This window comes from Oncorhynchus kisutch, linkage group LG17 (assembly GCF_002021735.2).
Source record: "Oncorhynchus kisutch isolate 150728-3 linkage group LG17, Okis_V2, whole genome shotgun sequence".
NCBI lineage: Eukaryota > Metazoa > Chordata > Actinopteri > Salmoniformes > Salmonidae > Oncorhynchus > Oncorhynchus kisutch.
This window is the reverse complement of record NC_034190.2, coordinates 74,106,115-74,128,957: the sequence shown is the minus strand read 5'-3', so window position 1 is coordinate 74,128,957 and position 22,843 is coordinate 74,106,115. Positions and strand designations below refer to the sequence as shown.

General features: G+C 37.9%; 2 protein-coding genes across 3 annotated transcripts; both read left to right on the top strand.

Moving 5' to 3' along the window:
- The first annotated feature begins 6,105 nt into the window (after window positions 1-6,105).
- On the top strand, window positions 6,106-8,679 carry LOC109908302 (homeobox protein Hox-C9-like). The gene is made up of 2 exons (XM_020506922.2): window positions 6,106-6,709; window positions 7,738-8,679. The coding sequence occupies exons 1-2, from the start codon at window positions 6,169-6,171 to the stop codon at window positions 7,983-7,985; spliced, it is 789 nt and encodes a 262-aa protein (XP_020362511.1). The 5' UTR covers window positions 6,106-6,168; the 3' UTR covers window positions 7,986-8,679.
- A 4,013-nt stretch (window positions 8,680-12,692) lies between these two features.
- Window positions 12,693-16,326, top strand: LOC109908304 (homeobox protein Hox-C8a-like). 2 transcript variants are annotated; one of them, XM_020506926.2, is made up of 2 exons: window positions 12,693-13,443; window positions 14,674-16,326. In XM_020506926.2, exons 1-2 carry the CDS (start codon window positions 13,008-13,010, stop codon window positions 14,994-14,996), a joined length of 759 nt encoding a protein of 252 aa, XP_020362515.1. In that variant the 5' UTR covers window positions 12,693-13,007; the 3' UTR covers window positions 14,997-16,326. The 2 variants fall into 2 exon arrangements, with proteins under 2 accessions (XP_020362515.1, XP_020362513.1); XM_020506924.2 differs by having other exon boundaries at window positions 14,668-16,326.
- The last annotated feature ends 6,517 nt before the right edge of the window (window positions 16,327-22,843 follow it).

Here is a 22,843-nt window from a genome sequence, read left to right as displayed (position 1 = left end):
ACATCCGAATTGGTTTAAATATTGTTAATAATGTTTAGCAGTTTGTAAAATATATAATGAATGACCATTACAACGATGATTGCATTCAACCATTTATTTAATTAATAACAAATTCTTATTTACAATGAGGAACAGAGGGTTTGCCTTGTCCAGGGGCAGAATGACAGATGTTTACCTTGTCAGCTCAGGGATTCGATCCAGCTACCTTTCGGGCCCAACGCTCTAACCACTAGGGTACCTGCCGCCCCACCTGCATAACTTTGGGCAGTAAAAATAAGCTATCTACACCTCAGTAACCAGCTATATCTCTCTTCAGAATGTGCTAGTTTGTTATCAAATCACATTTTATTGGTCCATACACATATTTAGCAGATGTTGTTGCAGGTGTAGGGAAATGCTTGTGTTTCTAGCTCCAACAGTGCAGTATATCTAACAATTCACAACAATACACACAGATCTAAAAGTAAAATAATGGCATTAAGAAATATATAAATATTAGGATGAGCAATGTCATTCGGGTATGGAGTAAAGAATTTTGCTAGGACTGTCTAGGAGTGGTCTTTAGTGGGGAGAGGAAAACTTATAATGTCCTCTTATTGGCAGAGAGGTTTGGAACTATCTTTCTTATTGGTCTATTAACTCATTTATGCATGGTGATGTCACCATAGAAGGCCAAAACTCCATCCCATCAAAAAAAGACTGAAATTCCAGATTATCTTTTCAAACAGCTCTTACACTAAAAGGCCATGGGCATAATTTTCAAAATTTCACAGTATTATTCCAACCTCATAGTGTGGTAATATATGTAAAATACATGGAAACCACGTTTTTGAGTGCACTGGGCCTTTAAACTTTCATTCTGCCTATCTTTTGTGATCTGACACGGGAAGAAGCACTTGGCTGTTCTACTAGTGGTCTGGGTTTATTATTAATTAACCAATTAAATTAAGTGACGTGTTATAACGCTTTATAACCATTTAGTCATGAAGGGCGTCATGAGAAGCCTTATGAAACCTTATGGCAGATTTTGTAGCATCTAAAGATTATTGTGCTATTTGAAGTATTTGGGGTAACTCATAGACCTACCTCATCCTTAATTTCCTAAATTAGCTGTTGCCTTGAATTTAATTTATTTGTGTAAAAAACATATACAACAGAATGTACAATGTGGACCCAGAGGATAGCACTTAAAAGTATGAATTATAACACTTGTTTTCCAAGTGGCCTTAACCATATACTTACTGTATGTGAATGTTTTTGGACGGTATTACGTTTCTGTTATTTATCAGAATAACAATATGTTCCCTGAATAGTTTCCAAATAGACACCTTGGTGATTCATCATACATGTTTGAGGGTACGAGTTCAACATGCCAATTCTGAACGGTATAGGCCTATTCATTTGTCAATTCAAATTAGCTTTGACAATACAACAACATGTCCCTTGTTCAAATATATGTATCATATAGGCTATGAAAACAAGTATTTACTTGAGATTCCTTCACGTAGTAATGCACGTGAATAAACTGATGACTGTAATACGATATTTTCACAATTCATTCAGAAAAATCTTAATTGGTTATGCGACATAGATGCAGGGTTCAGATCAAACCTAGAATTTACTAATGGGAAAATGTGGATTCAAATTCTAGTTAGCCAGTATACTATCCTCCTGATTTGAATATTATTTTAGCTCCACACATTTGCCATCATAGTTTCCAACAATGACGTTGATCCATATAATGTGACATAAGACGTTTAAAAATTCGCAAATTATTTAGGGGTAGGTCTATATCTAATCACATTTCAAATTAAAAATGGTTCTATGGATTCTGATGATTTTTTATTTAAACATATTATTGCGCAAAGTAGGCCTACTAACAAAGCGGAAAGGGACTTTTTTTTGTACTGTTTCCCTTCAACTTATGGTCGTTATTATGTAGGCTAGCTAGTAGACCTATGTATCGTAAACAGTAGCCTTATGTTTTGGTTATTGATTGACTGAAACATGCATGCGCAAAAAAATATGGATTTCTAATAAGCGTCTCTTGTAGCATTTCTGAATGAAGAGTTGGGAATCCGACTGCTAAAATGATATTGCAGTCTGACCCCTGCACTGAGACGACAGCACCTTTGGACACTACTGTTGTCTACGGTGACAGTCGGCACCTTTTCATCTCCTGCAGCCCTCGCCCTAACTAATTCACCATATTTGGACAATGAATTCCAATGCCATTGCTCTAAACAAATGTCAAACCACAAGTTGACAGTCAGTGTAAATACATTATTTCAAAGCATTTCCTAATATTGAATGTCCAAGATACATGTACAACATTAGTGGAATTTGATAGAATAACATTGTTAGGGATGATAAAGTAGGCTATGGAGAAAATACAAAATATTTGGCAATTTAGTTAGGCTCTTTTGATTTAACCAGAACAAACGATAAATAAAAAGGATCATGGTGACGTGCGAAAGAGCGAATTTGGGTCGCACAGCATATGGATTGCTCTAGCGTATCATATTATGAAATGTACTTGAAGTGAATGAATGAACAGTAATTCTATACTAGGCTTTCCAATCAGGGGTTGCATTATGGCGTAGTTTATTCTATCAGTAGGCCTACATATAGCATCATAACAATAGCTGTCACGACACAGGCAACACGCTAATAGGCTAATAGCCTGAAGTTATCAGAGAATTCAAAGTATGGTCAATAACAGAAAAGGAAATAAGCCTAGTATCCACAAAATATTATGAAAACCAGGATACATACATTGGATATTTTATTTTATTATCAATAATCATTAGGACAATAAATACATTCAAACATAAATAACAAGAAAGCAAAGTAATGACAAAAATAAGGGAATAGCCATGCTCAAATTAGTATTTGTCTCCTGATATAATTACATTTGTCCTGTGAATGTTCCATTCAATAGGCAATTCCAAGATTAATATTGGTAGATTAATTTCATATGTGGCTAACAATACTGAACAAGACTCAAACTGCTCTGTGTCTTAGATATACGTGCAGATAGTCTACTGGCTCTATGGGTATCTACCAGCATGCTAGCAGATACCCATAGACTTCCAGTCATAGCGCTAACGCTATTTAGCATTGGATTGTGAAACTACCTCTTAAACTTCCTTCATACTGGACACAGAGACATGGAAGTGGTAATCACGAGTTCATCTGACTCTGGGGAAGTATATAAAGGGCCTCATTCCCAAAATCCAGAAGTATCCGTTTAAATAAATGAATGTAATTTATACTAATAAAATGATCAATTAAATCACTAAACAATAGCCTACCCTTTTCCAAGGCTGTATGAGGAAGATCTGTTTAGTCAAAACGTGTTGCAAAATGCCGACCAGCTGTAATTTAACTGATCTGATCCTAACCACATATAAATATTTATATTAGTAGATATTATTGTGAATAGTTCATTAGTTTCATCAGTACCGGCTGCCTTTTATGCGGAAAATTATAGAGCGTGCATTACGCATTGGTTTGAAATACAGTATGACAGATAGATGTATTTTAGACTTTTGTTAATGAAAGATTACCTTGGCTATAATAGATACGCTATATTTAGGATTTCATGGTGTTGATATCATGGGTAACCCCTAGGGTTAAAATAGGCTTGTGCTCTCATTGAGCCTGAATGTTAACCGTGTATGAGAAAATACTCAACGTTAGTGAGCTCAAGGTTTATGCTTTTTAATTTGAGCAAAATACTTTCTATTTGCCTGTCTTGATATTTAGTGGCATCGTATTGATAAGAATATATGGATTACTCGTCACAATATTTAAAACACAAGTTATAACACAACCTAAACATTACATTGCCTAACTTTGCAAGTCGCCTTCTTCACCACCATCCATAATACCGTAAGACCATACTGTACTACACAAACACCTGCTATAGGTTACATAATTATTAGGTGTTCATATTTCATGGTTGAATCTGAACCAAACAGCCATGAAAGAGAAATATACTTCAAAATCTAAGGATGATGTACAGCATATACATGTTTTCATTACAGGAAGTTCAAATGATGCAGTAGTTAGTGAAATAATTAAATAATCACATTTTGAGATGTAAGTTTGCATACATTTATTCAGTTTAAAGCAAAAACGAATGACCTCCCTTGATCTTGTAGGTCACCAACGCAATGACTTCACACTAGCAGTTGTCAAATAAAAACATTAAGATACAGTCGAAGGGGCCATCGTTATAGTCCCCTTGACGAATATAATAAAAATCTACTATTCAAAAGTTACATTTGAGATAATAGGCTATATCTAGTTTGTCATTTTGGAGGCAACATTGTGCATTATTGTCTGTTATTCGTTTAGACTGCAAAAGCTCAAATGGAATATTTTGATGATGAAAGTATGTGTCTTACATTGGATTCATGCATACAACGATTTGCAACATGTATCACCAATGTCAACCTTTATCCACTAACTACCCACTATCCCTTAGAGTCAAGTCTGTCGTCGTTATCGCAGTTAATCTGAATCAAGCTTTTTTGTATCGTTATCTTTAACTCTGCGTGGTTGGAAAATGACCCTTAATTAAGTAAGTATTTCACTGTTAGTCTACACCTGTTGTTTACGAAGCATGTGACAAATAAAATGTGATTTTGCATTTTATTTTTTAGAGATGCCTATACATGGCTGAGATGAGAAAATGCCCATTCGGGAATACACAAATGCCCATTCGGATTACACAAATGCCCAATCGGATTACACAAATGCCCATTCGGATTACACAAATGCCCATTCGGATTACACAAATGCCCATTCGGATTACACAAATGCCCAATCGGATTACACAAATGCCCATTCGGATTACACAAATGCCCATTCGGATTACACAAATGCCCATTCGGATTACACAAATGCACATTTAGTTTTGTTAAGTATTACTGCACTGTTGGAGAAACATAAGCATTTCGCTGCACCTGCTAAAAAAAAATACTGGACAAATACAATTTGATTAGATTAATATGTTTTTCTAGAGTATTAGAGTATTCGTAGACTTCTTCTCTAGGCATATATGACAACACAATGGCTTATTCTCGGATCATAGACCAGTGTATGCCATATTAGTCTCACAAAACAAGAAAGTGTATTCCTCTTGTTGCAAGCCTACATCTCAAGCCTGATTATTCCTTGAACCAATATCTCATCTCCCCTGCAGCACAAAAATCCCTTAGTCCCTGTCGTTGCTGTCTGTCCTCACTGTTCCAGTGTTGGTTTTATGTTAAGCTAGGAACTCGACTGTAGTTTTATTAACGACACGTTTATGAACAATCAAATGGTCCTCGTAAACATTTATTGAAGGGCATAAAAACATGCACTGCCACTTGTCGAATATAGCCGCTGTAGTTGGCCAAGTTTCAAGCATCGTAGTAGTAACTCTGTCCTCTATCTATCCAAACATCATTTGGGGGGGGGGGGGGGGGGATATCCCAATTCTGCTTCTTTGTTGTCTGTGCAAACTTTTCTCTTGTATATACATTATGGTGCAATGGTAGTAGGATAGAATGTACAATATTATCTATGCAGGCTGCTCATAAAATAAAATCAAGTAAACTATATTTTCTCCAAATGAAAAGATAAATACGGTTATACAATGAAAAACGCAGAATAATTCAGAGCCTAATGTGTTAGAGAGTGAGTTTAATGATCCATTTTACTACTGAACTAAGTCTATTCGCGCATAAAACTGGACTACGGAGACATTAGACAGAGATTGATTACATCAGCAAATAGTGCCTACGATTTCATACCTAGCCAACCCCAGCCTGTTTGACGACTAGTTTCACATATTCTACTCATTTTTGCTGCTATTTGATCAACGTCAGAACATAATACTGTTGAATTTACCTCTTATGCATCCAGGGAAAAAACATCTGAATATGATTTTATAATCCATGTCTAGTGCAATGCTATGCCAGGATAACTCGCGCATTGATCCACAGTGCAATTTTTTGGGGGGTAAATATAATCACGTGTTGCTTCGGCAGCCAATAGCAGCCGGGGAAGCTTTGAGAAATAATTACCTGCCTTGATTGTTCTATGGGTAGATAAAAAAAGTACACATACGCTCAAAAAAATTATCGGATGCATGTAAAATAGAGGGGCAGCATCGACATGTCGGCCACGGTTCCCTTAAGTAATTATTATGTAGATTCCTTGATAAACCACGAAAGCGAGGATGATATTGCGGCTCGATTCTCGGGTTCTGGTTCGCACCCTACCGGCCCTCGTCCGACGTCCCTCGTATCGGAGTGTGGTGACTATCCCTCCTGCAGCTTTGCCTCTAAACCATCCGTTTTCACTACATCCTGGACCCCTGTTCACTCCCAGTCCTCAGTGGTCTACCATCCATACAGCCATCAACCTCATCTAGGAACGGACTCAAGGTATGTGCGGTCATGGCTGGAGCCGATCTCGGGGGCAATGTCCTTTCCAGGCTACCCTGCCAACGCCAGACACTATGGGCTGAAGCCCGACGCCTTCCAGGAGCATCGAGCCAGTGACTGCCTAGCCTCCAACGGACGCACCTACACGGATTATATATATTGCACCACCGCTGACATCCGAGAAAAGACCCAACCAAACATCCCTTCTCCCGAGACCGAGCCTTTGGCTTTCGGGAAGCATAAAGACGAGAAGCCAGAATTAGACCCGAGTAAGTTCGAGCCCCTTGTTCAAAACCGGGAATGTGAGTAGTTTGGAAGAGATTCTGTCTGTGTTCATTTAATTTGGTTTAGAGCTAGACCATAGCGTCTCTCTGCCACAATTTCATCCCCCTTTCTTTCCTCGACTGAATCTACTCGGCTAGGGGGGCTACCTTGAGGGACTATAAAGAGACAAACGCTAGTTGGATTGGGCTATAAAACGACGAGCGGGTTATAAAATAGGGGACTACTCGAAAAACCTATGGACGTTGTAAATTTGAGGGACTCTGCAACATGCCCGCATCTCAGCAAATCTGTTTTAGATGCCAAATACTTTTTGCCCGAGAATTGGAACTGTCAATATTAATAATCATTATAAACCATGTTTTATGGCCACTATGGTTTACGATGCTAGTAGACTATGCCACTATATCCCCCATAGTCTACTACTAAATAAACTACAATTATATTTTAAAGAGATATTATGTTGCTATGTCAAGTATATCCAGTAAAACTGGATCCTCCCTAGAAAAACACCAAAGAGAAACCCTGATAAGGAACTACAGTAGCATGGCAACACATGAACACGCGGTGTAGCGTAAGTGTATTTTGTCTGTTGTCATCCTACATAATCTTTTTCCATTCCAAACCAAATGTCGATATAACTCCAACAGTTGAGGAATGTTTGCAACATATTCGAGGGACTTTCACTGGATGTAAGGCTTGAAATACAGGCCGTTTTTATGGGCCTATAAAGCGAATAGGCATTGAGTATTTTACGACGGCATTTCTCAGAAGTCCAAGAAAAGGAAAAGCTGGAAGAGCAACACTAAATGTTCTAAAGTTAAAAGATACATTTGACGTTTCTTTCCTACAGCATTATATTTACTAATACATTTGAGGGACCACCACTACCTCTGAGATCTAGCATAGCTTTTGGAGACCCAAAAGTACAAGGCCTTATCATGCGTCATAGCTTCAAGTTTGATATTATTGCTGACTGATAATGTGTTATCTGTTTTTATGTGTTGATTTTCAGATAACCCAGTTGCAAACTGGATTCACGCGCGTTCAACAAGGAAGAAGCGGTGCCCTTATTCAAAATACCAGACTCTCGAACTTGAAAAGGAGTTTTTGTTCAATATGTACCTAACCAGAGACCGTCGATACGAGGTGGCAAGAGTCCTCAACCTCACGGAGAGGCAGGTCAAAATCTGGTTCCAGAACCGGCGCATGAAGATGAAGAAAATGAACAAAGAAAAAACCGACCGCAACAAAGAACAATAATAAAGGAATGGTTACAACAACGACAAAGAACAATAATAAAGGAATGGTTACAACAACGACAAAGAACAAAAACAAGAATCAGACACAGTAAAATAACCACTATTGCCATGGATAACAACAAAGATAAACAAAAATACATGACGCCCCCTTCTCAATGTTGGATTTTGTGTTGGATGATGTTTTAGTTTTTTTATTAACCCCACCTTCCATGTTTGATGCTAAATATGTTTGGTTTCTCCACATGCACCTTTCCTTGTCCAGGTTTAAAATAACCTTTAAGGAAAGAAAACATTTGCACTTGTGAAGATACCCGTAGGCCTCTATGTTCATTTACATAAGGAACATTTTAAACATTAAACATATTTTGAACAAATGTATAACTGTCCCAAAGTATAAGGAATGGAACACTGGAATTATTTTAATTTCTACCCTCCATAATTTATGACGTCCGTGCGAATATTCCTTACATGTTTGTTTCTTGTGAATGTTATGCAGGTGTTGTGGCATATTTTGTACAGAAAGAGAACATTTGCCCTCTTAACAAATGTATGTCTGTCTTGTGTATATGTGGTAACGTATCCGTTCGGTGTACTTATTTGTGCGTTTCGTATTATTTTGATTGTGTAGACAACACGTGCCATTCATTATAGAAAGTGTAGATATAGACCTACTCAAATATAAAGATGATCATGAGGCTCTTGTGTTTTCTGTATTTTCAAGCAATCTCTTAACAAAACAGACGTAGATATGCATAGAATCTTACTACCCGTGCAAACCAATGTAAAACAAAATATTGCGACGTAGAGCACACATTTGAGGCGCTTCAAATAGACCAAGCCAGTATATTAATGATGTCAACACAAATGCACACAAACCAGATTGCTGTTAACCTGGAGAGAAACAGCTCTAATACCTTAAATAGCCGAATTTCCCCGCAAGTGGAATATTGGAAGCAGATGGAACGTTTCCTAATCTTCTGTTAGCATTTCCAGGCTAGGCAGACTCTTAGGGCTACCACGCGCGCCCGTAAATGGGTGATTATTTCGAGTAGATTAGGAAACGCAACACCACAATGATGTAACTAAATATGATTTAACGAAGCATTTGTGTACTCCTTTTATATGGTGTTGTGACACAAATTATATTTGAATGCATTAATATATGTTTACAAGTCCACTAGGTATGCACAGGCCACCACAAGTATCCACAAACAACCACATTTAAACCACATTTAGGTCTAATTGTAAACATCCAAAACAAATAAATCAACATTTAGTAGTCAAATGTTTTATAGAACAAATTAGATACCGTCATTACTCATAACTTGGAAAAAATATATATACATTTATTTCGTGATAAAAATGGCAGACAAACAACCGAAATGTGGTTGTCAACTTCATATGCAAATTTGACAAATAAACCTGTGTGTCATCACAGACCTGTCATATCTGTGTCACTTGAAATACTTTTTCAAAGCAGGAATACTAACAGCTGCTGGTTAAGATACTATTATATTTTTAACCTTTAATAATTTGGCACATTTTCTCAATTGAATAAGGCCCTATACCGTTACGTGTGTGTAAAGCTAAGGGAAGAGTTTAGTGCCTGTAAGAATCGTTCGACTGGAATCCTGGATTTAAGCTATAACCTAAACCTTCTTCCAGTCAACTTGCTTATTTGAAAAATAAATATTTTTACCTCAACTAAATTACAGTTAGAAACACATTTCGAGACATTGGACCTATTTGAAAGGTAACGAAATGAAAATGTTCTAACGTGAAAATAAATTCCCATGTCTGGCATTTGTTTACTGGGTCTTGGCCTAAATTGCCTTTTTGTGGTGTCGAACAATACGGACAGGATGCTGTAATTTAAAAGCCCAATCCAGTGCATTTCCGCACAGGACAAAAATGCTGCGTTTACAGCTCTGCTAGAACTCAGTTGCTTGTCTCAAATGCAGACGAACAAAGCAAACCCGACTAACTGGCTAGACGTCTGGGCTAAATTACTTTATGGTTTTAATGGTGGGACGGTGGGTGATGTTGGGCTCGTTCAAAGGGGGCTTGCTGCAGCTAGTTTGTCTGTTGGGCCCACCGCAAACATGCCGCTGCCTTTAAAACAAATGTTTTATTTAACCAGGCAAGTCAGTTAAGAACAAATTATTATTTACAATGACGACCTATTGGGGACCAGTGGGTTTTACTGCCTTGTTCAGGAGCAGAACGACAGTTTTTTACCTTGTCAGCTTGGGAATTCGATCCAGCAACCTTTTAGTTACTGGCCCAACGCTCTAACTACTAGGCTACATTTGCCAAACTCTAAGGGCAGCTCCCTCTCTGAGCAGGTCAGAGTAGACATAGGCTATCTGACCGCAAGAAGAAACCAACGTCAAAAGCAGCATATGCGCATTGGACAATGTACATGTATCTATAGTAGTTAGCAGACAACCCATAGGATAGTATCATGAAAATAAACAAATATCCTGAGTCTACTGAAATAAAAGCAGACGCTAAACGTAGGAAGCCTACTAATATAGTTTATTTGACGGATCGTGAAATACATATTCAACACATTTGTTATGTCGTCTACTGCATTTTCCCCCTCGTGTAATATATGTGGGTTTGATAAAACCATGCATGGTGCAGTTGAATGTTGGTGATCGACCTTAACACTAGATGACGCTGTTGACCGACTCTTTGGGCCTGTACCGCTAGTGCCTCCGTGCTGTGGATTTGCATGGTGCAAAAACAGGGAGAAGGCTAGGCGTATGTCTGTAGGTCTACTGATGAAAGAAATGCTGCTTCGGTCGTTCATCACATTTTTAAGAAAAAATGTTTTGATATAATTGACTGTCTCACTTGTAGGTCTGGGTACAGGAGCCATAGATTATGCCTGTTGAGCCTTTCATGCGCTTGTGTTGTGTGTATTGCCTAATAATTGTAGGCTATTTCTAGGATAGGTCTATTTTGCATTTGTACATTCCTTTACCTAAATGTCCCATTTCCACATTTTATGACCTTTAAATTAGTAGAACATTAGCCTAGTATTTGTTAACACACTAAAGCTGTTTTGTATACATGTTATGGATTCATTATTCATGATTGTAAACTGTTAACAACTGCTAGAAAATCGATTAGGTTGATTCTGTATATGTGCACCAACATTGATGCTCAATTAACATTTGGACTAACATTTGAAAACATCACACTTTTCAAGTTAAGCGCAATTTAAATCACTTCTTTGTCTCTTCTTTTACACCAGTGGTGTGGCCTAGTTTTCCTGTGGAGAGGCGTGGACCGTGCACCATAAACGTGTAATAGTCACCATATATATACTTAATAGAATATGATACATTTCCATATCAAACCACTTTAAGAAGAAAACATCTTCAAAGTCAAATGAACAAATAAAGAAAGTATTTATTTCAATGTATTGACAAATAACACTATAGGCTTCAATAATCAATTACCCTAATACACATTTTAACATTAATACTAGATCCTAATAATAATATTATAATACTAGAAGAATAATTATTGTAATAATAATGTTATTATTAGCAATTATAGGCCTACATCAGAAGCAGTATTATAACAGTAGCCTAGTATAGTGAGGTTTTTATAGTTATCCTCTGTGTTTTTGTTGTTGAAATATGTCTATAACAGCAGCTCAAATTTCCACGACGGTAAATTGCAACAAAGACCAGCAATCAGCATATTTATAGACTGTACGACAAGTCTATAAATTTTCTCTGTGCCTTTCCTATTTTACGATCATGTGTAAAAATCGTCAGTAACACCACAAAGCCCACATGAGCGCATTCAGGGAGAGACTTTGCTGCAACTACACTAGACACAACTGAAATAAATATTGTACCAGCAATATGTACGCAGAAATAACGAGACATCTAATGCAAGCGGCATATTTACTACATCTACTCAGGTTTAACAGGGTCAGTACAGTGAGTCGGGTATTCACAACAGGTCGTGTTTATATTTGAGCGTAACGGTGTTTCACCGCCTTCTGTAGTTGTAGTGCGCGAGAGACATGGGAAATCGCGTAGACCTATATATATCTCAAGTATGAACACGTAGCATGGGGTAATGTTGAGCAATGAGGGTTAGATATTTTTATATTTTTGTGATTTTGTTAAAGATGTCATTATAGCCTTATTATTGTACGCCATTATCAGTAGACTTACGCATGTTGTATATGCTAAGCCTGGTCTACTCGTTTTTAAAGTTATATAGGACTCTATGTTTAGTTTCACTGTCATAATAGCAGGCAGTATAGCAAGCAGTGCTATTGTGTAAGCTAAGTATTTATGGTAGTCTAGGCTAACAGCATCCAATTTAAACCTTTGTTGATATAAGGAATGGCTCAGAAACTGTAAAACATGAGGGTACACATGAGGACTTTATGAACAAAGCCTTTTTATTATATTCGTTAGGCTATACGTGTGTACTTCTATGTATCATGTAAGCACCGTGTAAGAGTAATATGACCACAACGATATTTTGATTTGATCATTTTCACATCTTATGCATCAATTTGAACTCCTCTATCTAATAGAATGGTTAGGGCATGTTGCCTCTTAAAGGGTATGTAGCCTACCCGCTGACAGCTTGTAGAAAAATTAAGGGGGGGGGGGGTGATTGGTGTTGGGAGGGGAAATTGTGGTGGGGGTGGTTGGGTGGGAAGCAACAAAAAAGGAACGCTCGTGACTCTGTCCGCGGAGCAAGCCAGCTTGAACCTCAATGCATCCAAAGCACAGACCATGAGCCGGATTTGAGGCTGAAAAATAGAAGATACTGGAGATAGTGAGAGAGACTCGAAGAGAAGAGTGTTGGAGCGCAAGAGAGCTGCCTGAGACTGTCTAAGGGGGCAGCGTTTCTCCATCTAGTTCCGGTTTGTCAGTCTGCGCTGTGTGCGACTGGGAACCTAAACAAAAGGCTGCCACAATCCAAAAGGGGATATTCTACAACGAAGAAACCTCGTCTGTGGTTTAATGCAAACTAAACAATGAGCTCATATTTTGTTAACCCTCTTTTCTCCAAATACAAAGGCTGTGAATCACTGGAGCCAACTTACTACGACTGCAGGTTCCCACAAAGCGTTGCCCGTAGCCACACGCTGGTCTACGGACCCGGGGCAGCTGCATCGGGCTTTCAACAGCCGTCCCATCATGTCCAGGATTTTTTCCACCATGGGACCACGGGGATCTCCAACCCTGCATACCAACAGAACCCCTGCGCACTGGCTTGCCATGGAGACGCAACGAAATTTTATGGATATGAAGCTCTTCCGAGACAACCGCTTTATGGTACCCAGCAAGAGCCAAGCCTCGCGCAATACCCAGACTGTAAATCGTCTAACGGCTCTAACCCCGGAGAAGGACAAGGCCATTTAAATCAGAACTCGTCTCCCACTCTTATGTTTCCTTGGATGAGACCCCACGGTTAGAATTATTTTGTGTTCTTTTTTTTATATAGCTATAAATGTGTGTGTGTGTGTGTGTGTGTGTGTGTGTGTGTGTGTGTGTGTGTGTGTGTGTGTGTGTGTGTGTGTGTGTGTGTGTGTGTGTGTGTGTGTGTGTGTGTGTGTGTGTGTGTGTGTGTGTGTGTGTGTGTGTGTGTGTAACCTACGTGCGTAAAAACAAAATATGTAATAAGCGATGGAGGCTGTATCTATTTATTTGTTACATTTTTGTGCAACAAATATACATTTCACCCAAAGTAAGTGGATTAGGCCTATCTATAGCTCTCGCAAGTATACACAACATTAGCACTGTATTATGTAAAGTATAACATAAACATATGACCTTCTTACAAACAACCAGGTTCTCATGTAATAATTCCCAAATAATTAACAACCAATGCTGGCTAACTTGACGAAGGTTTTGGTGATAAAGATTGTGTTTTGCTTGAGTAAATCTGAAATGACAAAAAAACAAACAGAAATGCAGTTAAAACAATGGTGATTTGAAGTACCAGAAGTACAACTAAGTGCATCCTAAATCTATTAGAAACCTACTAACCAGAATGCCCTAAAAATGTTATGACCAATATGACCAAATTATTACAGTAACAATAAATTAATTTAAAACAAATGTGAGGTACTTTGTAATGCTGCTAACATGACTACTACGTTCATCCCGTTCAGATTTCCTTACCCTAAACCAAGCTAATAGGCTAGTGGATGTTAAATAGTTAGAATGAAACCTTGTGGACTAGATCGTTTAGATTGTTTTTAATGTGATACTAGATAGATGTTTTTTAGGCCTAAATATACTTTCCTCCACAATCTGCAGAAGAACTTGTATCCATTGTGTGTGTGAGGTGTGTGATGTTTTGTGTGTGTTGTGTGTGCGTGCGTGAGTGTGTGTGTGTGTGTGTGCCTGCGTACACAGTTACCTGTTACATCATTGAAAAAGTAAATGTTAGGTTGTACTTTCTACCTCATGCACATTTCAATGCCTAAACCGACTCCAAATACAAACCATCATAGCTATTATTGTATGTCCTTTTATCTTATGCACGAAGATGATCGCATTTATTTAAGTAATCGCACTATGGGCCTCTACAGTATTTAATTGAGAGTTGTTTTTTCTTTCATCCTGAAATTTGAATGCCACCATCAAATTCATTCTTATTTACTAACCTTATTTACTATTTAATTTAAGCACCAGGGAGGCGAAATGGAAGACAAACCTACAGTCGCTACCAAACTCTGGAGCTGGAGAAGGAGTTTCTCTTCAATCCTTATCTTACACGCAAGCGGCGGATCGAGGTGTCCCATGCCCTGAGTCTCACAGAGAGGCAGGTCAAGATATGGTTTCAAAATCGACGAATGAAGTGGAAAAAAGAAAACAACAAAGACAAGTTTCCGGGACAGAGAGGAGAGGCGGATGCTGATGCCGAGCCTGAGGAGGAGGTCAACGAGGACGGTGACGGGGAAGAGGGGGAAGAGAAAGAAGTGGAAGAGAAAAAGAAAGTTGATCCCAAGGAGTGATTTTATGGTCATTTATGGTTTAATGGCAGAAAAAGAGTAAAAAGAGGTCCCATATAGTAGACGGGGAGAGGAGAGAAGAAGACAGAGAGCGTCAACTTTATGGACACGGTTTTATTAGTCAACAAGGGAAAGAGAAAAAAGATCTTACAGATATTGCTGGCATAATCATTTATCTATTTCTCCCTCATCACGATGCTTTAGAGATACAAATGAGTTATTTTGTCGTTTTGGACGTTTCCTTACAATATACATTTGCCAATATTACATCTGGGAAAGGTAATGGTAGCACATAGGTGATCTTTGTATGGGTTAACTTTAAACGCATGTTTAATTAACAGAGTAGGCTAGGCTACTTTTAGAATATGGTTTGTTTGGTTTATCTGACAAAAGCACAACCAAACAAATGCATATAGGAAGACAACGCAAGGTCCAACAAACGTTGGCCAATGCCAATCTAATCTTGTAAATACACAACACATTCACAATAGACATCTTTGCGAACATGTGATTTAAAATCGTAAGCAAAACGTAACTAAAAACAATGTTCAATGTCATGACAGCAGTATGACTTCTGAGGGATATAACATTGATTAGCAGCAGGCTCATATGTAAAACATATGTTTTCATTGTTTTTATTATACTTCATTGTCATTTGTGGTGAATGGCCAAGACAAGAACATGTGGTTCTTACTTCATATATAGTTTTGTTAGAATTACCAGGGACATGCAATCGTTTAAAATCCTCAAGACGCTACCTAAAACAGGGGAAATGCAATAGAGATTTGTAAATAGAGATTTGAAATGATATTGTTTTTATAGTGTTATATCAACGTTATATGATTACATTATATATCATTTGCCCAATATATACCTATGCTTGTTTAAGACAATTTGTGAGTCTTAGGAAGACACAGTTAGCTCAAAGCCAAGTCAACGATTTGTCGTTCAGATTGTACCACGGCACTACCTACTAAAACAGAGCTTTGCCTTTTACTTCATTTTGTATTCAATAATAATGGCACTGCTATGTTTAGATGAAAATCTATATTTTCCCCAACAACTAAAACTGCCTATAGAAAACGCACATGACTGTGTGTGATAATAATACCTGCTACAATTGCAAGGGTTTTAAGAAGTAAAGGGTGTTCTTTTAATGTGCTGGTGATAATAGAGTAGTTTTTTTGCACTGAATATAATCTTTATGTACGTCTTGTTATATTCTTGATGTTAATAGGCTCGTTTGCTGGTGTTTCCCATGTGAACGACGGAATTGTGTGTCCCCGCCATTGTTTTTTGACATAAAAAGATGAATAAACAAGATGGCTCACAATCGTTCCTCTTCTTGGCTGTAAGAACTTGTTGACTGAATGCTAAATGGCTGAGCGTGCATGTGCTAGATGACTGTTTCTCCTGTCTGTCCGCTACACAACACCGAGCAATCCCTCATGTACACTGCAATGGAAAACTCAATTACATGCTATTTGTTTTAAATTATGAACAGTAAAATATGTTGTACTGCTGCAAACTGTCAATTATGGTACATTGTGGGGAAATGTTGTGTTCCGGAAATAATGGCTGTATTTGGAATACTACTGTAATTCCACCCCACATAATACTGTATTTTTGGGGCACCCACAACCTTTTGACCATTAGTGGGTGCATGGTAGTGTTGTTTCTGGCTCAATAGCATATTTTGAGACATGCATTGTCAGAGGCTATATTTGTTGCACACGTGAGTGAGAATGCTGTACCAACTTAGCTCCTATGTGGTTATCGTGCCCACCAACTTAAAATGTATAGGGGAAAGATTGGAGCGGCAGCAAGCCTTGAACCTTAACATTTGCCATGTAGTCGCTGCCGGTTTATAAGCCTTTGTTAAGGTCTATAAAAGTGCATGTGATATATAAACCAAATATACATTTTTATCAACTGGGTTGTTCAAGCCCTGAATGCTGATTGGCTGACAGTCGTGGTATATCAGACCATGTACCATAGGCATGACAAAACATTTATTTTTACTGCTCTAATTACACTGGTAACCAGTTTGTAATAGCAATAAGGCACCTAGTGGTATATGGCCAATATAGCACAAAACACAAATAGGGCTGTATCCAGGCACTCCGTGTTGGGTCTTGCATAAGAGCAGCCCTTGGCCGTAGTATATTGGCCAGACGCCACACCACCTTTGGCCATATTGCTTAAATATGCTGCAATGTTAGTAAACACGTTACCTAGCAGCCAACCTGCTTGCGCCAATCCCTCGCAATTACAGTAAAATAATGTGAAATACAAACTCCTCCCCTCAATTTCATTCATTCCGATTATGGTAGCCTCGACTTTTTTACAGTATAATGCAGTCAATTGTATTGTATTGTAGTATGTGTCGTTGCACAGTACTTGCTTTGATACCATGTTTATATTACAGTAAGTGTGATATGAAATGCAGAATTTTACATGCCACCGAGGTGCCTGTAAGCTACTGTCAAAATCACAGTAACCCCATTTACAGTGTAGGCTACAGAGCAGACAAGGGCTGCACACCGGATTCTACTAATTAGCTGCTCAACAAGACCTTAACTAGCAGAATCAGATATGCTAAATTAGGGTTGGACTGAAAACCTACAGGACAGTAGACCTCCAGGAAGAGGGTTGGGCAGCCCTGGACTAGACAATACCCTCAAAACATTTTAAAGGAATGGCACACTGTTGATTATTATTGTGCCAATACCCATTAGACTACACTATAAAAAGTAACTGTCGAACTCATTAAAGAAATTGAGTAGTGGCTACTCAAACATCTCCAACAGTCAGTAGAACTCAAATCATAAAAGTCGTACTAACTCAGATGTCAACAAGATTTCTTATCACTTAATGTTTTTGAGTACAGTTAACAAATATTAGGTTATTGAGTAAGTATAACTTCATTTATTTGTGTTCTGCTAATCTAAAGTGATTGAGATTTTACAAGTCATAATTATTTCATATTTTAAAGTAAATCTAATGTTTATTAAATAAGTTGCTCTTGTTTGATTCTATTATGTTTTGCATCTGTACTTAAATGAATAAAGTAAGAGTCAAACACATTGATATTTGAGTAAAAAACACTTCTGTGTTGTGCTGATATAGAATTATTACGTATTTGCAAGTTATGAATATACTAGTGCTACGTGGTTAATGTATATATGTTTTTATTTATGATACTTTCACACAATGTTGTATGCATGTTTAAAGAAAGAAATGTTTATTTCTAAAATAGTATTAAGCATATGTTATGCTACAAGTTGTAATTGATCATGATGAATAGATATCAAAACCGTCAGGCAAATTGATGTTGAATAATGAGACAAGTCATTCCCACCATCAACAAGGTGTGTAGTACCACTCTTCATGATAGAGGCTAATGCAGCTTCCTGTCATTTCGTCCTCTCTCCAGTTACTGCTAGAGGAATGAGCACTGTGCTCAACAATGCCTGCTATAAAGTGGAATAAAATGACAAATGGTCAAATACATAAAACAATGTTAAACATTAAGACACGACCACTGAAAATCACTAATCCGAATTTCAAAGGAGAACCAAAACACTTCATTACTTATGTATTGAACACTGAAATACGTTCAGTTCAGTGGAGGCTGCTGAGGGGAGGACAGCTCATAATAATAGCTGAAATGGAGTAAATGGAATGGCATCAAACACATGGAAACCATGTTTCATGTATTTAATACCATTCCACTGATTCCGTTCCAGCCATTACTATGACCCCGTTCTCCCCAATTAAGATGCAACCAACCTCCTGTGTTTGAGTTGAGTTACTCAAATGATTCTTGGCAACAGGTTTCCACGACAACGGAAAATTGTTAGCAAAACGAATGACTTTTTACAGTGGAGCTCTGATGCAATATTGCCACTTAACTTGAAGTTGTACTCGTAGCCTGCATATTTCTCCATAGTCCACTTTGACGGCCAGAAGCTTCTCAGTGCCACAGCCCCTTGACTTATTTCACATTTTGTTGTGTTAAATCCGCATTAGGGCAATTATTTTGAGATACTAGCTCTATCGTTGACTGTGTCTCCAAGAGACCGATAGAACAATTCTCATTGTACTTGGTACTGGAAAACTATCGCTCAAAACATGTCGAGCCACAGAGTGTTTGTCTATTGGTAATATGATTGATGGATTTCTAACTCTGTATGAAATGATTGATTACACCTGCTGGTCATTTCAATGTAAATGGTGATAAAAGTGTTACTAGATGTAACTGCAGAGTCATTATATCAATAACTGAATATGGTTCAGACATCCCTGTTCACATTACACAGTGGAACAGGTCAAGTGTAGCCCTATTTTGTTGTGTTACAGCCTGAATTTACAATTTATTATATTGACATTGTGTGTCACTGGCCTACACACAATACACCATAATGTCTAAGTGGAATTACGTTTTAAGACATTTTTACAAATTAATAAAAAATGAAAAGCTGGGGCACCTATAGCTAGATGGGTAAAACAAATATACATACATGTATTTTCCTTTGAGCATGGTGATGTTATTAAATAAATGTTGAATGGTGTATCAATACATCCAGTCACTACAAAGATACATGCAGGCATCCTTCCTGATCCAGTTGCTGAAGAGGAAGGAAACCTCCCAGTGATTTCACCATGAGGCCAATGGTGACTTTAAAACAATTACAGTTTAATGGCTGTGATAGGAGAAAACTGAGGATGGATCCACAACATTGTACTTACTCCATGATGGGGATCCTGAGTGGTGCAGCTGTCTAAGCACTGCATCTTAGTGCTTGAGGCATTACTACAGACCCTGGTTCAATTCCAGGCTGTGATTGGGAGTCCCATAGGGTGGTGCACAATTAGCCCAGCATCATCTGGGGTTAGGGTTTGGTTGGGTAGGCTGTCATTGTAAATACGAATTTGTTCTTTATGTCCTGAATACAACGTGTTATGTTTAGGACATATCCAACAACACATCACTGAGTACCACTCTTCATATTTTCAATGGTGGTGGCTGCATCATGTTGTGGGTATGCTTGTCGTCAGCAAGGACTACAGAGTTTTATTTAGGATAAAAAGAAATGGAATAGAGCTAAGCAGAGGAGGAAAACCTGGTTCAGTCTGCTTTCCAACAGACACTGGGAGACAAATTCACCTTTCAGCAGGACAATAACTGAAAACACAAGGTAAAATAGACACCAGAGTTGCTTACCAAGACGACATTGAATGTTCTTGAGTGGCTTACTTACAGTTTTGACTTAAATTGGTCTGAAAGTTTATGGCAAGGCTTGAAAATATCTGTCTAGCAATGATCAACAAACAACTTGACAGAGGTTGAAAATGTTAAAAAAGAATGTGCAAATGTTGCACAATCCAGGTGTGCAAAGCTCTTAGAGACTTACCCAGAATGACACAGCTGTGATCGCTGACAAAGGCGATTTTAACATGTAGTGACTCAAGATATATTAGTGTTTATTTGTCATTATTATTATGTTTTAATTTTTTAATTTTTTACACATGTTAGTATTTTTCTTCCACTTTGAAATGATTTAGTATTCTGTGAACATCCTTGACAAAACAAGACAAATCAATTTAATCCCACCTTGTAACACAACAAAATGTGGAAAAGTCAAGGGGTGTGAATACTTTCTGAATGCATCAAAAAAGGGTTCCACTATGTTTACAACCCTTTTATGGCTTTATAGAACCATTTTTATGGTTCTTTATAGAACCTTTATGGATAATGCTTTCTCAATCTCAACGTTTCTTTGTAGAACCATGCTGGGTCTGGTTTAATAGCTATATTATATTGTTTAAATTCCATAGGTTCATTATTGTGTTTATTAACAAGTTGAATCAGGTGTGCTAGCTCTGGAACAGCTGGAGGTCCTTGAGGAGAGAACTAGGAACTACTGACTAGTCAACTGTTCTCAATAGACACAAGACCATACTTTCACAACACACCGTCACTGGCCTCAGTCATATCAAATATGGAACAGGCAACACAACAGATTGGATGAACTGCAATCGCCCCCACATTTTAATTATCACTTAAAGATGAGAAAAACACTTTTTTGAAATGCAAAGAACCATTGAAGGGCTCTAAGTGTTCTTTGGGTCAGTATGGTTCCACATAGAACCATCACCCTTCCTAAAGAACCCTTGAGGAACCCAAATTTTTTGCATGTAAGGTGACCAGTGTATTTGTATACCTTCATACATAACTTAAAATAAAATAAAAACACTTAATGCACTCTGCACTTGACAGTATCACTGATTTATTGAGGTTAAATATTGGCCATGGCCTCAAAGCCTTCTTCAGAGCATTCATATACATAAACATTAAATACATTTATACATACATAGCTCCACATGCATAAACATTCATTGAAGTTGCAGGAAATGTATCACCTCTCACCACCCTCAAAAGAGGTAAGGTTTACAGACTGCTCCTCGCCATACTGTTAATCATAATTATGATGGCTGCAGGCTGATTTCCCAGAGACAGCAGTGACTTACTTTAGATTTATGTGTGAACACGTGTGGAACATTGGAATTTAGATGTTATCAATCATAACTTTTAAATATGGAGTTAAGACAAACCCCAGTCTTCTGCATTTGGACCATTGAGTATGGTTCTATGAATACAGGGACTGAAGGTCCAACAGTAGAGAAGCAATGGTTCAGCCCATAGAATCAGAGAAAATAATAGTCCTTCTATATTGCTTCATCAGAGAAAGCCATTCTTATTTTTTTCTGTTCCAATCCTCCCAAAGACAAACACACCGCACATTGGGAGGAGCACAGGGTCAGCTGCAGTGTAGCATGCCAGGAGTTAGCTAGGGGTTAAGTGTCTTGCTCAAGGGCACAAAGGCAGCCAATTGTAGCTTGGTTCTGAAACTAGCAGCCCTCCAGTTGTGGGTTAGTCTCTTCTATTGCCTGACCCGGGATTCGAACCTTTGGGATAACATAATTGTTTATGCATGGGTGAATGGATCATATAAAACTGCAGTGTTGGAGACAACAACATCAGAAGGAGTCTGTTTATTCTTGAGAGATTAGAGCTCCCACATCTTGAATAGAAATGTGTTTATGAACCAATCTGGTAATGTTATATTGTTATTTAGGAAACAAGTGTGTCATACCTTTGCTTTCTACTGTTTGATCAAATGTTCTCAGAGAAAGATAAAATCCCCGTAAAACAAGGCCTATTCCACAGGGATTAGTTTTGAGCCCGGGGTTGAGGCCCATTGCTATTCTGCACTCCCTATTGTAGGACTTGAACTGTGTGCCACTGTACAGCTTTGGTAATGTATGGAGATGTATAGCAATCACCCTTATCAGAATGTGTTTGCCGTTTTCTATAAGATGTGTTTTGGGGCATCTCGAGCAACCTGGCTATCTCGAACCATTTATTTATTTAACCTTTATTTAACTAGGCAAGTCAGTTAAGAACAAATTCTTATTTACAATGACGGCCTAAATTGTATAACCAGTTACTACATGGAAATCAACCTCAATATACACCATCATAACTAGTCACATACTAAAAATAAATATTGTTTAACTTAATTAATTGCAGCAATATGCATCACCTCAATAAAAATTGGATGTAAACATGTAAACAACAGTAGTCCAAAACACAAATTATATTCAGATATTATCCCAAAATGTCATTCAAAATGCATCTTAAACATTCAAAACTGATACTTAACGATGTATTTTCTGTGTTGATATGTTTCTGTAAATCGAAAACAAAAGAAGAATGAGGAGGATAATATTTTAAAGGCCTATAGCCTATTTTCTAAAGCCTACTACTATAAGATACCTACTTA